Source organism: Tinamus guttatus, unplaced genomic scaffold (assembly GCF_059628265.1).
Source record: "Tinamus guttatus ecotype Peru unplaced genomic scaffold, ASM5962826v1 Tinamus_guttatus_pri_ptg000123l, whole genome shotgun sequence".
NCBI lineage: Eukaryota > Metazoa > Chordata > Aves > Tinamiformes > Tinamidae > Tinamus > Tinamus guttatus.
The window spans coordinates 2,202,403-2,217,921 of NW_028288657.1; the positions used below are offsets into that span (position 1 = coordinate 2,202,403).

A 15,519-nucleotide genomic window follows, 5' to 3' on the forward strand; every position below is an offset into this window, starting at 1 on the left:
GTATGTACACGTGTGGGCATGTGCGGGAGTGCGTGCACGCAGACATGCAATGCGCCCGTGTGTGCACCTGCCCGTGCATACGTGTAGGTGCATATACATGCATGGCCGTGCACTAACATGCATGTGCATGCAGACACATGTATATGCGTGTGTGCACACACACACACGTGCATGCAGTGTGCACATGTATGTACATGTGCTTGCACATGCATGCATATGGTGCATACACGCTGGGCAGCAATGTGGCCTGACTGGTTTGCATCCTGGGCATGGATGTATGTACATGTGCATGCACAAACACGCACACACGTGTGCTTGTACACTCATGCTCACACGTGTACGCACATGTGCACGCGCATACATACATGTCTGCATGCATTTGTGTGTACATGTGCATGTGCACACACACGCCCCCTCATCACGCAATTGGGACTCAGAGCAGCTCTGCCTTGGGCACGGAGCACAGCAGAGGGGGTGGCAGGTCGCCGGGGTCCCCCCTGTCCGGAGGGGGGTGCAATGGGACACTGCGGGGTGATGCTGCCCCCGCACCCCCCCAGCGCCCGCGGCCGCACGGACCGGGCATTGCCCGGCACAAAGATGGCGCCGTCGCCATCCACATGGGGGGGTGGCAGGCTGCTGCCCTCCTCAAAGATGGCGGCTCAGGCCAAGGCGTTCCTTCGGTCCGCCCGGAACAAGCATGGCGGCAGCGGCGTCGTCCTCCCGGAAGCCCCACGCCGCGAGGCGCGCACGCGCAGTAGAGGGCCGCGCGGCGGCTGTGCCCGGGCTGGGTAAAGGGCTCGGGGCGGCGCGGGGCGGGGGGCGAGTGCCCTGGACGGGGGGGGGGGGGGGTCGCATGGGGAGGGGGTGCCCTGGGGGGGGGGGTGCATGGGGGGAGCACCCTGGGGTGGGGGGGTGCATGGGGGGAGCTCTATAGGGAAATGGGTGCGAGGGGTGCGTGAGGACCCCGGGATGGGGGGTGCATGGGGGGGACCCGTGGGGGAAGGTGCGTATTGAGGGGGTTGAGTAGCCCAGGGCGGGGGGATGCATGGGGAGGGGGAGCACCCCGGGGTGGGGGGTGCATGGGGGGAACGCTGGGGTATGGGGTGCGTGGGGTGGGGGCACCCCAGGGTGAGGGGTAAAAGCGGGGAGGGGCTGGGGGGGTGCATGGAGGGGGGGTCCGTAGGGTGAGGGGTGCGTGGGGGGAGCACCCTTGGGTGGGGGGTGCATGGGGGTGTGAGTACCCTAGAGTAGGATGTGTTGGGGGGGAGCACCCTTGGGTGGGGGGGTGCATGGGCAGGGGGAGCCCTGTGGGGTGGGGGATAAAGGGGAACCCGAGGGGAGGGTTTTTGGGGGGTGCATGAACACCTAGGGTAGGGGGTGCGTGGGGAGCCCCCTGGGGCAAGGGGCGCACGGGGGGGGCTGCGAGCACCCTTGGGTGGGGGGTGCCTGGAGGGTCCCCTCGGGCGCAAGGGGGTGCATGGAGGGAGGAAGCCCCCCGTGCTTCTGCCCTGCAGGTCGGGGATGGCGGAGGGCGGCGAGGCCGGGGCGCCGGGGGGCCCGCGGGCGGCCGGGGCGCGGGGGCTGCTGGGCAGGCGCCCCCCGGCCCCGCTCAGCCTGGGCCGCCTGCCCTCCATCCGCTCGCGGGACCTCACGCTGGGCGGCGTGAAGAAGGCAAGTGCCCAAGGAGGGGAATTGGGGGGGTGGGGGGCTTCACAGGACCCCCCTTTTGGGCTGCGTGTGTCGGGGGTCCTGCCAGGGCCCAGCTTGTGCCGCGGCGAGGGCGGCTCCGCGCGGGACGCACCGGGACGCGGCCGCCTACGCCCGCGCGGGCGGCAATGCGGCCCGACTGGTTTGCGCCTCGCGCCCGGGCACGCCGTGGCCGCCGGCGACGCGGGGACGCCCCGCGCCAGGGTTGCTGCCAGCCCCGTGGCGCCTCGGGGGACGTCCCCACGTGGGGTCCCGGCTGCAGCCCCCCTGCTCCTTGTGGTCACTTGTCCCTCTGCTCTTTGCAGAAAACCTTCACCCCCAACATCATCAGCAGGAAGATCAAGGAAGAGTAAGTGGCTCCCAACATTGGGATTGAGGCTGCAAGGGGATGGGGCTTGGTGGCACCGAGGGTGGCATGTGCCACTGAGGCCACCGGGCTCCGTGGGTGCCTCTCCGCAGGCCGCGCGAGGATGTCTCCGTCAAGAAGGAGAAGAAGGAGCGGGAGCGGGAGCGGCAGCGCGACGGGCACGGCCGGGGCCGCGGCCGGCCCGAGGTCATCCAGTCCCATTCCATCTTCGAGCAGGGCCCGGCCGAGATGATGAAGAAGAAAGGTAGAGCCCTATGGGGACAGGGATGGGGACGGGGGTGTCACGGGCTCCCCCTTGTCCCGACCTGTCCTCACCCGGTGCTCCTCGTCCCCAGCCGGCTCCTGGGACAAGACCGTGGATGTGTCTGACTTCGGCCCTTCCCACATCATCAACATCAAGAAGGAGAAGAGGGAGACGGACGAGGAGACGAAGCAGATCCTGCGCATGCTGCAGAAGGATGACGTGAGTGGTGGCGGTGGTGGCCCTGCCCCGGGGTGTCGCCACAAGCCTGGGGACAGCCCTGACCCCGTCGGCTCCTGCAGTTCCTGGATGACCCCGGCCTCAAGAACGACATCCGCAACAAGCCGGTGCAGCTGCCGCTGGCGCATTCGGGGTGGCTCTTCAAAGAGGAGGTGGCCGAGCAGGAGGACGCGCGGCCCTGGCCCCACGGCACCGAGGCCATGGAGGAGGACGCGCCGGTGCTGAGAGGTGCTTGCGGGTGCGCAGGCGGGCGCGGGGGACCCAGCGGAGGCTCCGGGGGTCCCCGTGTCCCCGTACCCACCTTCTCGCCCCGGTGCCAGTGAAAGAAGAGCCGTGTGACAACGAGGAGCCCAAGGAGGCGCCAGCAAGGACGGCGCAAGCCAAGGGGCCCCCCGGCGCCCCGCGGGACGTGGCGGTGGCCGAGCTGCTGCAGCGGCTGTGCCTGGCGCCCGAGGAGGAGCTGCTCTTCCTGCAGCTGCCCGACACGCTGCCCGGGCAGCCACCCACGCAGGACAGCAAGCCCATCAAGACGGAGCTGCAGAGCGACGAGGGCCAGGTGCTGCTGGTGAAGCAGGAGAAGAGCCCGGTGCGTGCGGGGACGGCGGCGGCGCGGCGGCCGCGCGGAGGCCGCGCGGTGACGCCGCCGTCCCCGCTCGTCCCCCGCGCAGGAGGCGAGGCAGGCGGAGAACACGTGCACCCTGGCGGACCTGCCCGAGGGGCAGGTGGGGAAGCTGCTGGTCCGCAAGTCGGGAAAGGTGCAGCTGGTCCTGGGCAAGGTCACCCTGGATGTGACCATGGGGACGCCCTGCTCCTTCCTGCAGGTAGGAGCTGGGGTGGCCCCGCTTTGCACGGGAGCCCTGGGGGGCAGTTCGGGGGTGCTCAGATGAGGGTCCTGCTGGTCCCCAAAGGCTGCCACGGAGAGGGCGGATGGAGCTCCCTGTCTGTCCCCCTGAGCCTGTTCCTGTCGCCCCACGAAGGAGCTGGTGTCCGTCAGCATCGGCGACAGCCGCTCGGGCGAGATGATGGTGCTGGGCCACGTGCGGCACAAGCTGGTCTGTTCGCCGGATTTCGAGGCCCTGCTCGAGCACCGGCACCGGTAGCAGGAGCCCGCGCAGCCGGGGGAGCTCAGGAGCGTCTTGCAAGCCTGGACACGGAGCATCTTTCTTGGGGGGCCCGCGTCCCGTTGCAGAGGGGACCCGCGGTGCTCCAGCCCTGCTGCGGACACCTGTGATGAGTTTGTGGCTTAGCCCGGCCTCGGGGATGTGGAGGGAGCCAGAACCCCTGGGTTTTTTTCCTGCCGTGAGTGTTACACGGGAGGGAAAGGGAAAGGCCTCCTGGTCTCACACCTCCTTAATTCCACTCCTGCAAATTCACCTCGCCTAAAGCCAGGGGGAGGGAGAGGAGAATCCATCATCGTGTCGCTAATGAGGAATGTGCCGGGCCCCGTTTTCTACTGTGATGATGTAACACCGAAATCTCTGAACAAGCTTTGCAAATATTCATTAATGTCGTGTCGCCTCATTGCAGAGCCATTCCCGAGCAGGGGGCAGGCCCTGCCTTGCTGGCCAGCCCCATTCCCGGCCTCTGCAATGTGCCGGTGCTGGGGAGCAGCCAGGGAAAACACCGGAGCCGGAGGGGGGCCGAGGGGGTCCTGGCCCCAAACCAGAGCCCTGGCAAGTTGGGGGGCAGCTCCCTGCTGGCTGTGTCACATTGTCCCTTTTAACTGTCCCTCTGCGCTTGCTGCTTTGCATTGCTGTCCCCCATTTGCCCTTGTACATCTGTAATTGCCCCTACACGTTTGCCCCTATGCATTTGCTCCTCTGCAAATGCTCCACTGGCATTTGCCTCTACACGCCCCTCTGCTCTGCCCCATACATTTGCTCCTTTGCATTGCCCCCTATACATTTGCCCCTTTGCATTGCCCTATTGCAGCTGCCCCCATACGGTTGCCCCCTGCTCTGCCCCTATACGTTGCCCCTTTGTGTTGCCCTATTGCAGCTGCCCCCATACGTTGCCCCCCTGCCCTGCCTCTATACGTTGCCCTATTGCAGTTGCCCCCATACAGTTGCCCCCCTGCCCTGCCCCTATACGTTGCCCCTTTGCGTTGCCCTATGGCAGTTCCCCCATACATTGCCCCCCTGCCCTGCCCCTATACGTTGCCCCTTTGCATTGCCCTATTGCAGTTCCCCCATACATTGCCCCCCTGCCCTGCCCCTATACATTCCCCCTTTGCATTGCCCTATTGCAGTTGCCCCCGTAGGTTGCCCCCCTGCCCTGCCCCTATACGTTGCCCCTTTGCGTTGCCCTATTGCAGTTGCCCCCATATGTTGCCCCCCTGCCCTGCCCCTATACATTGCCCTTTGCGTTGCCCTATGGCAATTCCCCCATACATTGCCCCCCTGCCCTGCCCCTATACATTGCCCCTTTGCATTGCCCTATTGCAGTTGCCCCCGTAGGTTGCCCCCCTGCCCTGCCCCTATACATTGCCCTTTGCGTTGCCCTATGGCAGTTCCCCCATACATTGCCCCCCTGCCCTGCCCCTATACGTTGCCCCTTTGCGTTGCCCTATGGCAGTTCCCCCATACATCGCCCCCCTGCCCCTATACGTTGCCCCCTATGGGCGCTGTCCGCGGTGCTGCCCCCCTCCCCGCCGCCCCGTGGCGCGCGCGGGGCCGCGCGGCCGACACCATCGCGGCCGGGGGAGGGGGGGGGACACGCGGCCGCGCGGGCGGCGCCACCGCAGAGGAGGGGGCGGCTCCCCCCCCGCCCATCCCCGCGCGGTGGGCGCGCCCGGGCGCCGCCAGCCAATGGGGCGTCGCGGCGCGCGCGCAGGCGCGGGAGTTTGGCGCGCACGTGGCCGCGCGTGGCGCCGCCGCGGCCGGGCCGGGCCCCGCGGCCGCCGCCGCCACCGCCACCGCCGAGGCCTCGTCCGCAGCGGGAGCCCCCCGGGGCCTCCCGGCCATGGAGCCCGCGCGGCCGCCGTGCCGCGGCGCCGGCCGCCTGCGCCCGCCCGCCCCGCGCGCCGCCCCCGCGCCCGGCCGGCTCCGGGGCGCCCCGGAGCCCGCGCGGCAGGTAGCGGCGGGAGGGGAGGGAGCGAGAGAGCGGGATCGGGCGCCTCCCTTCCCGCTGGGAATGCCGCTGTTCCTGCCGGGAACGCTGCAACCCGCCCTCGCTCCTGTCTCCGCGCCACAGGAGCCGCTGCCCGCCCAGGTGTCCCTGTCCTCGCTGCTCTGGGGCCTGGGCTTCGGCACCGGCCCCCCGGCCGCCCCCGAGCACCCCGCGCTGCTGGGCAGGGGGGCGGAGAGCCCCACGCCGCTGCCCGCCGGCCTCCCGCCGGCCCCCGGCGCCCTTTCCACCGGCCGGGCCCGGGCCGCCCCGGTGCTGGTGCCGGATGGGGAGCAGGACGCGGTGCCGGGCGCCCGCGGCAGGTGAGCGGCGCCGGCGGCGAGGCCGGAGCTCGCGCCCGCTCACGGAGCCGCCATCCCTGGGGTTGTCACATCCTGATCCCCCCTTTTCTCTCGCCCGTGCTCAGGTCGCTGCGGCGCGGCGGCGGCGGGGACGCGCCGCCCGGGCGCGGGGCCGTTTCGGGATCCGCGCCGGCGAGCGCCCCGGACACGCTGCCCCCGCTGCAGCCCTCGCTGCCCGCCCCGGCCCCCGGCAGGCGGTGAGTGACCCCCCATGTGAGCCCCCCGCGCGCCCCCGGCGCCGCCGCCGCAGCCACCGGCCTGTCCCCGCAGGCTGCCGCGGGCAGCGCCCAAGGGCACCGCGCTGCCGCTCGGCCTCAACGTGGTCAAGATCCACTGCCAGAACGAGGCCGTCTACCAGTACCACGTGGCCTTCAGGTAGGGACAAGCGGCCCCGTCCCTCGCAGCAGGGCCACCACAAGCTCCGCTATATGGAACAGGGGGCCCGCGGCCACCCCGCTGCGCTCCCTGGGGCGCTTGGGGACCCCCGTTTGTCCCCTGGGGCCCGGTGGGCGCGCGCGGTGGCCGCAGCTCCTGCCCGCAGCCCCAACGTGGAGTGCAAGAGCATGCGGCTCGCCATGCTGAAGGAGCACCAGGCCGTCACGGGGGACGTCACGGCCTTCGACGGCGCCATCCTCTACCTCCCCGTGCAGCTGCCGCAGGTGGGGACGTCCCCGCGGCCGCGTCCTGGGGACGCCGGGGCCGGGAGGGTCGCCGCGTCCCTCCTGAGCGGCTCCCGCCCCGCAGCCCGTGGCGCTGAGGTCCCGCCGGAGGACGGACGGGGAGGAGATCAGCATCACCGTGCAGCTCACCAGGGTGCTGGAGCCCAGCTCCGACCTCTGCGTCCCCTTCTACAACGTCGTGTTCCGGAGGTGAGGAAAGGCCGGGTCCCCCCGGCTCTGCGGCAGATCCCTGCGCCGGGAGCGATGCTGCCGTCATCCTGCGCTCTCTTTCCTAGGGTGATGAGGATCCTGGATATGAAGCTGGTCGGGAGGAACTTCTTTGACCCCACCAAGGCGGCCGTGCTGCAGCATTACAGGTGGGAGCCGCAGCTCCAGCGGGGGATACGGCCGGGATCCTTTTTGGGAAGCGGCCGCGCGCTCACGCGAGCTCCGTGCGCGCTTCCCGGCGCCAAGGCTCCAGGTATGGCCCGGCTACTCGGTGAGCATCCGCAGGAGGGACGGCGGGCTCTTCCTCTCCGTGGACGTCGTGCACAAAGTGATCCGGAGCGACTCCGTGCTCAACTTCATGTAAGAGCGGGGAGCCCCGCGGGGCTGGGGGCGCCGCGGCGGCTTCCCGGTGCCGGAGGGAGCCGAATCGGCCGCGCCGCCCCGGCGCAGGCACGCGATCTACCAGCAGAGCGCGAGCAGCTTCCAGGACGAGTGCACCAAGCAGCTGGTGGGCAGCGTGGTCATCACGCGCTACAACAACCACACGTACCAGATCGACGACATCGACTGGAACAAGACGCCCAAGGACAGCTTCACCCTGGCCAGCGGCGAGGAGGTCACCTTTGTGGACTACTACAGGTAGCACCCGTGCGTGTTGGAGCGGGACGATGCCTGTGCCAGCTCCCTGTGGCCTTCCCCAGGGTTTACGTGCCCCAGAGTGACTTGTTGCTTCCCGGCTGTGCTGTTTCATTCCAGCAAAACGTATGGAATCACGGTGAGGGAGCTGGACCAGCCGCTGCTCATCCATAGGCGCAAGGAGAGCCTGACGCAGGAGGGGAAGGTGAGCGAGGGATGCGGCAGCGGAGCCTGTGCCCCCTGGTCCCCCTCCTGCTGGCACTGGCCTCCCTCTGCCCGCAGCGCCAGCTCAACATGATCCTGCTGGTGCCGGAGCTCTCCTTCATGACCGGCATCCCCGAGAAGATGAGGAAGGACAACCGGGCGATGAAGGTCGGTGCGTGCTCGTGCCCTGCGAGCGTGAGCTTGCACCCTGCCGGGGTTTTGCAGCGGGATGGGGACGCGGATGCCAAAGGTGCCCGTTCCCGCGCAGGACCTGATGTACGAGATGTCGCACAGCCCCAAGCAGCACTACCTGCGCCTGTGCAGCCTCCTGCGCCGCGTGGAGGAGACGCCGCAGGCCGCGCAGGAGCTCACGCGCTGGGGCCTGCGCCTGGACAAGGACATCTGCAGGGTGAGGGCCGCCCGCCCGGGGCCACCGCGGAGCCACGCGGCGCGTCCCGATGTCCCCACGTTGGGGCCGGGCATCGCCTTCACGCGCGGCCCCGTGCAGACGCAGGGCCGCGTCCTGCCCACGGAGAGGATCAACCTGCGGCACAGCACCTTCGCGCCCGCCGAGGACCTCAGCTGGAACAAGGAGGTGGTGCGGGAGGCCTGCATCTCCTCGGTGAGCCTCCTTTCGTGCCACAACAGCCTTCTGTTTGCAAACCGGGCCGGGTTTCCCGAGCGCCGGCACCCTGCGTCCGGACACGGAGGTGTGCTTTAACCAAAGCCCTCGCTTGCTTTGCCTTGGCCTTGTGTTTGGGCTGTTTTCCAAAGGAGGGATGCGGGTGCAGTGTCTGCTTCCCCCTTCCTGCGTAGGCTGCCGGATTTTGGTCGCGTTGGGCTGAAGGAGTTGAATATTGCTGGTCCTTGGGGCTACTTCCCCTCTGCTCCACGGCACGGGGCGATGGGCTCGCGTGGGGCCCTTGGCGGCTCGTGACGCCAGCCCCGTCCCGCCTCCCCGCCAGGTCGCCCTGCATTACTGGGTGCTCTTCTACCCGAAGCGCGTGCACGACCTGGCCAGGGAGCTGGTGGCCACCATGGAGAAGGTGTGCGGGCCCCTGGGCATGCAGCTCAACCCGCCCGCCTGGGTGGAGCTCAAGGACGACCGCATCGAGACCTACGCCAAGACCATCCGCAGCGTCCTGGCCAGCGAGGTAACGGCGGCCGCGGGAGCCCCGGGGGGCGAGCAGGGAAGCTCCGGGGCCGGCAGCGCCGCGCGTCCCGGCCCTGCACGCGCCCTCCCGCCTGCCTTGCAGCAGAAGGTGCAGATGGTGCTGTGCATCACCCCGGGTGGCCGCGAGGACCTGTACGGGGCCATCAAGAAGCTGTGCTGTGTGCAGGCCCCCGTGCCCTCGCAGGTGAGCGGGAGCGGCCCCGGCGCGCGGGCGGCAGCGGCGGCGCCTTCGTCCTCGCCCTCCTCTTCCTCCGCAGGTCATCAACGTGCAGTCGCTCACGGGCCAGGCCAGCAAGCTGCGCAGCATCGCGCAGAAGGTCCTGCTGCAGATGAACTGCAAGCTGGGCGGGGAGCTCTGGGGCATCGACATCCCCTTGGTAAGGCCCGAGGAGCCTCCCGCGCGCTCCGTGCTGCACCCGCGATCCTCCCTGCTCCTTGTCCCCTTGTGAAAGGGACGTTGGCTCCGGCCCCAAAACCACCAGCAGGGAAGGGAGGGTGCAGGGACCATGCGCTGGCCAGGGTGGCAGGGGCGCCCCGCTCTGCTCATTGGACTGAGTGACGGTGGCCAGAGCGGCCACGTGCCCGGGTGACACCGTGCTGTGGCCATGGGCAGCCCTCGGGGACGCCGCTCTGCCCGGGACGGCTCTCCCGTCCCTGTGCTGGCGCCTGGCCCCAGCGCTGCGTCCCCGCCGCCCTTTGCAGAAGCACCTGATGGTCGTCGGCATGGACGTGTACCACAACCACAGCTGCTCCATGCGCTCCGTCATCGGCTTCGTCGCCAGCACCAACCAGTACGTGGCCCGCGGCGCCGTTGGCGCGAGCCCCGCGCGCCGGGGGTCCTCACGGGCGCCTCTCCCTGCCCCAGGGTGCTCACCAAGTGGTACTCGAGGGTGGTGTTCCAGATGCCGCACCAGGAGATCGCCGACAGCCTGCGCCTCTGCCTGGCCGATGCCCTGCAGCGCTTCCACGAGGTGACCCCCCTGGGGTGGGGGCAGCAGCGTTTGGGCAGGTTTTGCAAAAAAAAAAAAAACACGAGTCGGGCAGAATTTGTGCAAGCAGGTAAATAGCCCGGCAGACTTTGGACGGATGCAGAGCCTGGCGAGCCCCACGGCGCGCTCTTATCTTGGGCAGCCGCTCACCAAGCGGTTTGTGCCGGGCTGTGCTGCTCTGCTTGGGCTGAGCCACCAAGCTTGTCCCCTGCACGTGGGGGACGCGGTGCCGTGCACGGGTTAGGGAAAAGCCCTGGGAAGCGGCGTTTGCTGCGGCGGGTCTCCCACGGGCAGGCTTGGAGCAGAGCTGCAACCGGTGTGGAAATGCGTTTGCTTGGGCTGCACCGTGCCCGAAATGCTCAGCCCTCCTGCAGGCAAGTGTTGCTCCAACGTAGGCCCTGGCTGTGTTTGCATCCCGGGCAAAATGCTCCAGAGAGGAGACAGGACATGCTGGTGCAGCCACACTGTGCCCATCTCTGTCCCCCGCCAGCCACTCTGCTGGCTCTGGGGACACCAGCCAATTTTTGCACCCTCCAGGTGAACCACTGCCTGCCCAAGAAGATCGTCATCTACCGGGACGGCGTGTCGGACACGCAGCTGGACACGGTGGTGAAGTACGAGATCCCGCAGCTGCAGAAGTGCTTCGAGACCTTCGCCGACTACCGGCCCAGCATGGTGGTCATGGTGGTGCAGAAGCAAATCAGCACCAACTTCTACATGAGCGCCGCGGAGAACTTGGTGTCCCCGCCGCCGGGCACCGTCGTGGACCACACGGTCACCAGCTCGGAGTGGTGAGCGGCGCCCGCGGGGCTGCGCGGGGCCGCGCGCTCGCCCGGCTCCGGCAACCCTTCCCTTTTCCCCCTTGGCAGGGAGGATTTCTTCCTGCTGGCCCATTGCTCCCGCCAGGGCTGCAGCGTCCCCACGCGCTACGTTTGTGTGCTGAACACGGCCAGCCTCAGCTCCGAGCACCTGCAGAGGTGAGCGCGGGACGCCCGGCCTCCCTAAACCCGCTTCCTTTGCACGTTCCCGGCAAGCGAGCCGGGAGGCCGGCGGGATGAGCGGGCACGGGGCCGGATGCCTCCGTTATGGGGTTGGATTCAGCGGGAGACCGCGAGGGGGAAGGAGGGAGGCGGATTCCATCCCTCCCGCTCCTCCGTGAGCGTTAACAGCAACTCGCTGCCGTCGGCACCGGGAAGGAGCTGCCCGTGCGGCGGCGCTGACCGCTCTGCCCTCGTGCCCAGGCTGACCTTCAAGCTCTGCCACATGTACTGGAACTGGCCGGGCACCATCCGCGCGCCCGCGCCCTGCAAGTACGCGCACAAGCTGGCCTTCCTCGCGGGCCAGGTGCTGCACCACGAGCCCGGCATCCAGCTCTGCGACAAGCTCTTCTTCCTATAGCGGCTCTGCCCGCTCGGAGCCGCTTCCAGGTGTTGCCTCCTGCTCCGCTTCCTCTCCGCACGCTCCTCCGGCCTCCACGCGCTCCTCGGGCCTCGTCCTTTGCCTTCGGGACAGCGGCAGCACCCGGATTTGGGTTTTCCTTTCCTTTCTGCGAGCTCTCGTTTCACAGAGCCAGTTCCCCCTTCCTTGTTCGTCACGTGCTTAGAGGCACCAGGTTTATAAGGAGAAGACTTTTTTTTTTTTTTTATCCTTATTATTTATTTTTACTTCTCTCAGCTGCTTGCTGGAGACCATGCCCACCCCCAGACCCCCCCTCTTCGAGGGCTGCTCTCTCGTCTTGCTCTGTGGTAGAAATGAGTTGAAAAACCTGGAATTGAGACCTGAGCCCGGGCTCCTGCACCGCTCACTTTTAAAGCAAAATCGGTTGGAAAACCCTTATTCCCCTCCCCACCGCCCTTCCTTTTCTCTTTGTTTTAGTGCAGCTGCAGCACCCGTTTGCTTCAATAAACCTGTTCCCGGCAGCTGCTCTGGCTCCCTTCTTCCCGGCGCCACTTTGGGAATGTGCCGGGATGGGGGGATGCTCCCTAGGGAAAGGACCCGGGACCAAAGCTGCGACGTGGCGCCCCGGCTCGCCCCCCGCTTCCCGGTTAATCATTGCCCGGCCGCGTCAGCGCCCGGGCGCCCCGTTCCCGTCACTCCGCTCGCGAGCGCGGCCGGAGCGCGCGGACTTTGGCAGCGTCCCGCGCCGGCGGCGCCCGTGCCTGTAATTATCCCGGCTCCCCGGGCGCGCGGCCTAATAACAGCGGCTCCGGGGGAAGCGGGGGCTCAACGGGCTCCTTGTCCTTGGCGGCTCCTTGGAGCCGGGATTGGGAATGTGGTGGCCAGGGGGGGGTCTATCCTGCTCTGTAATTTGCGGCGGATGGGGGGGCTCTTGGTGCCCCCGCGGGAGCTACAAAAGGTGCTGGGGACACGGGCGGGCTGTCACCGTGGGGCTGTCACTGCGAGGGGGAGCCCTGTGTCCCCTGGGGTGGCTGGAGGGTCAGTATGGGGCTATAGGGTGTCAGTGTGGGGATTATGCAGTGCGAGGGGGTGCACTATGGAACTTACAGGGTGCTGGGTGGTCAATATGGGATTGATGAGGTGTCGGGGGTCAGTATGGGGATTATGGCATGTGTGGGAGGTGTCAATATGGGATCTGTGGGATGCCGGGGGGTTGGTGGGGGGATTCTGGGGTGCTGAGGGGGTCAATATGGGATCTATGGGGTGCCGGGGGTTATGGTGTGTCTGGGGGTCAATATGTGCCTGGGAGGGGTCTAAGGGGTCAGTATGGGGACTATAGGGTGCCAGGATGTATTAGTATGGGGGTCTTGGGTTGCTGGGGGGGTCAGTATGGGGACTATGGGGTGTCTAGGGGTCAGTATGGGGCTGGGTGGTGTCTAGGGGTCAGTATGGAGCTATAGGGTGCCAGGATGGGTCAGTAGGGGGCTATAGGGTGCCAGGATGGGTCGGTATGGGGGTTATGGGGTGTCTAGGGGTCTGTATGGGGGCTACAGGGTGCCGGCAGGGGTCAGTATGGGAGCTTTAGGGTGTCCAGGGGTCAGTATGGGGGTTATGGTGTGTCTGGGGGTCGGTATGGGGCTGGGTGGTGTCTAGGGGTCAGTATGGGGGCTATAGGGTGTCCAGGGGTCGGTATGGGGGGAATAGGGTGTCTGGGGGGGTCAGTATGGGGCTGTAGGGTGCCAGGGGGTCAGTATGGTGGTTATGTGGTATCTTGGGGTCAGTATGGGGGCTATGGGGTGTTTAGGGGTCAGTACGGAGGCTATAGGGTGTCTGGGGGGTCAGTATGGGGGCTATAGGGTGTCTAAGGGTCAGGACAGGGGCTGTAGAGTGTCTGGAGGTCACTATGGGGCTATAGCGTGTCTGGGGGTCTGTATGGGGGCTATAGAGTGTCTGGGGGTCAGTACGGGGGCTATAGGGTGTCTGGGGGTCCGTATGGGGGCTATAGCGTGTCTGGGGGTCTGTATGGAGGCTATAGGGTGTCTTGGGGTCAGTACAGGGGCTGTAGAGTGTCTGGGGGTCACTATGGGGCTATAGGGTGTCTGGGGGTCAGTACGGGGGCTATAGGGTGTCTGGGGGTCACTATGGGGCTATAGGGTGTCTGGGGGTCACTATGGGGGCTATAGGGTGTTTAGCCCCATAGTGACCCCTATGGGCTCCCTCCAGGGCCGGTACCGGGTCCGGCCATGCCCGCGGGGGGGGGGGGGGTCGGTGCCCGCCGGGCGCCACGTGCCGCGCGCGGGGCGGGGCGGGGCGCGCGGGGGCGGGGCGCGCGCGCGGGCCAATGGGCGCGCTCCCCGTGCCGCCGGCGGCGCATGCGCGCTGGCGCGGCCGGAGCCGGGCCGGCGGCGGCAGGTACGGCCCGGAGCGGGAGCGCGCGGGGCCGGAGCGGGGCCCGGCGGTGGCGGCTGCCGGGTCCCAGGTACGACCCGGAGCGGGAGCGCGCGGGGCCGGAGCGGGATGGAGGCAGCGCCCGCGGGGCCAAGGATGGAGAATGGGGCTATAGGGGCCAGAGCCGCCTGTAGGGGCCGGTGTTCGTTATACGGGTGATGCTGGATGTAGGAGACGGGGCAGGCTATAGGGGTTGGGAGCAGCTGTAGGGTCTGGGATAGGCTGTGGGATGGGTTGTGGGCTCCGGGATAGGCTATGGGATGAGCTATAGGGTGCAGAACCAGCTGTGGGATAGGCTATGGAGTCTGGGAGCAGCTATAGGGGCTGGGCTAGCTATGGAAATGGGACTGGGGCTGGAATTGGTTATGGGATTGGCTGTGTGGTCCAGGACCAGCTATGGGACTGGGTCTGAGACTGGCACTGGATATGGGATCCAGGACCGGCTGTGGGACAGGCTATGGGATCCAGGACCAGCTCTGGGATGGGCTGTGGGATCCAGAACCGGCTGTGGGTTGCAGGGACCCCATTCCCCACGCAAGGCGGGGGATACAGAGGGAGAAGCGCTGGGAAGGCGGATGCGGTGGCCGGATGGCGCCCGGGGGGATAAGGAAGCGGTGGCTGTCGGCGCGTGAGCGCGGCGTGCCGGTGCGGGCAGACGTGCCCTCGGGCATGGAAAACTGCCCTCCTGGCAGGCAGCGCTGGCACGTTCCGTGTCCCTGCTCCGGAAGGAGGCTGGGAGCGCGGGAAGGGAGCTGTGAGGCTGCGGGGGGGATGCCGGGCAGCCCTGATTCCAGGAGAGCGGGCGATGCTCATGGGCTCCGAGCAAGCGGATTCCCAGTGGGAATTGTTCCCTGACGTCAGTGGCTCTCCCAGGTGTGAAGGTGCCGATTGCATCTCTGGCCACGGCTCCGGTGATCCCGCTGCCACCCCCCGTCCTGCCCCCTCCGGGCATTGCTCCGCTTCCAAGCGCTTCCTCCGGGGGCTTTCGGGAAGCCCCTGGCGAGGTGTCGCTGGCCGCGCTGCTGCGCTGGTGTTTTCTCTTTGCACAAGTTGTTCCCGGCATCCCCTTCCCGGAGCGGGGGGCGGATTTTGCAACGGGGGATCGATAGCTCTCGCTATAAAGGGAGGTGAAGTTAGCACAGGGAAACGGGCCGCGGATCCGGGCCGGCGGATCCGGATCGCGCTCCGGGGTGGGATCGCTCCGCTCCATCCCGCCAGCCGCAAAGTAGGTCAGGCCTGGGCTGCGCTCGGCGCCTCTGCGGCCGGGTGCTGGGGCCCGGCCAAGCCGAAGGCACCGGAGCCGGGACGCAGCTGCCCTCCTCCTCCTCCTCCTCCTCCTCCTCCTCTCCGGCACTCCCAGCACAGACGGCCTTTGCGCAGGAGCCGCGCGGGCAAAGGAGAAGCGGCCGGCGTGGGAGGAGAGAGGATGCCCGGGAAGGTCAGGCAGGAGTGGGGGACGTGGCCGGGAAGGGGCCGTGGCGGCTGCCGCCGGCGGGATCGTCCTTCCCGCCGGGACGCTCCGTGCGCTCCTGCTCCGTGCGCTCGGAGGGGCCGGGGTGCCGGGAGGGCGCTCGGCTCGGAGATGCTGCGGAGCCGGGGTCCCGTGCCCCGTTTTGGGAGGAGAGGGGTTAAGTCCCAGCATGTGGGCTAAGCCCTTGTGGAGGGGCTAAGCCCCCCGGGAACAAAGCCGGCAAAGCCATAAGCTCTTAAAACCCGCGGGAATGCGGGAGCCTCCGGAGGGAAGGGGCTTGCGCGGGGAGC

At 67.9% G+C, this 15,519-nt stretch overlaps 2 protein-coding genes across 2 annotated transcripts; both read left to right on the forward strand.

The window, feature by feature from the left end:
* Positions 1-1,521: 1,521 nt before the first annotated feature.
* On the forward strand, positions 1,522-3,668 carry POLR3D (RNA polymerase III subunit D). The gene is made up of 8 exons (XM_088521415.1): positions 1,522-1,671; positions 2,013-2,056; positions 2,167-2,318; positions 2,410-2,537; positions 2,618-2,783; positions 2,876-3,141; positions 3,224-3,376; positions 3,533-3,668. Exons 1-8 carry the CDS (start codon positions 1,522-1,524, stop codon positions 3,653-3,655), a joined length of 1,182 nt encoding a protein of 393 aa, XP_088377541.1. The 3' UTR covers positions 3,656-3,668.
* A 2,019-nt stretch (positions 3,669-5,687) lies between these two features.
* On the forward strand, positions 5,688-11,310 carry PIWIL2 (piwi like RNA-mediated gene silencing 2). Its single transcript, XM_088521512.1, has 20 exons — positions 5,688-5,983; positions 6,088-6,219; positions 6,293-6,397; positions 6,564-6,681; positions 6,767-6,891; positions 6,978-7,058; positions 7,156-7,269; positions 7,360-7,548; positions 7,666-7,750; positions 7,828-7,917; positions 8,018-8,158; positions 8,258-8,371; positions 8,715-8,903; positions 9,006-9,107; positions 9,181-9,300; positions 9,626-9,714; positions 9,789-9,894; positions 10,450-10,703; positions 10,782-10,889; positions 11,154-11,310. The coding sequence occupies exons 1-20, from the start codon at positions 5,688-5,690 to the stop codon at positions 11,308-11,310; spliced, it is 2,715 nt and encodes a 904-aa protein (XP_088377638.1).
* The last annotated feature ends 4,209 nt before the right edge of the window (positions 11,311-15,519 follow it).

What these genes read in the sequence shown, in the direction of transcription:
- POLR3D (XM_088521415.1), top strand. Translation starts at nt 1,522, where the DNA reads ATGGCGGAGGGCGGCGAGGCCGGGGCGCCGGGGGGCCCGCGGGCGGCC. An exon ending in CGAGATGATGAAGAAGAAAG is followed by an intron (nt 2,319 to 2,409) that starts GTAGAGCCCTAT and finishes CCTCGTCCCCAG; the next exon opens with CCGGCTCCTGGGACAAGACC. An exon ending in TGAAGCAGGAGAAGAGCCCG is followed by an intron (nt 3,142 to 3,223) that starts GTGCGTGCGGGG and finishes TCCCCCGCGCAG; the next exon opens with GAGGCGAGGCAGGCGGAGAA.
- PIWIL2 (XM_088521512.1), top strand. Translation starts at nt 5,688, where the DNA reads ATGCCGCTGTTCCTGCCGGGAACGCTGCAACCCGCCCTCGCTCCTGTC. An exon ending in AGGACAACCGGGCGATGAAG is followed by an intron (nt 7,918 to 8,017) that starts GTCGGTGCGTGC and finishes GTTCCCGCGCAG; the next exon opens with GACCTGATGTACGAGATGTC. An exon ending in GGGAGGCCTGCATCTCCTCG is followed by an intron (nt 8,372 to 8,714) that starts GTGAGCCTCCTT and finishes CCTCCCCGCCAG; the next exon opens with GTCGCCCTGCATTACTGGGT.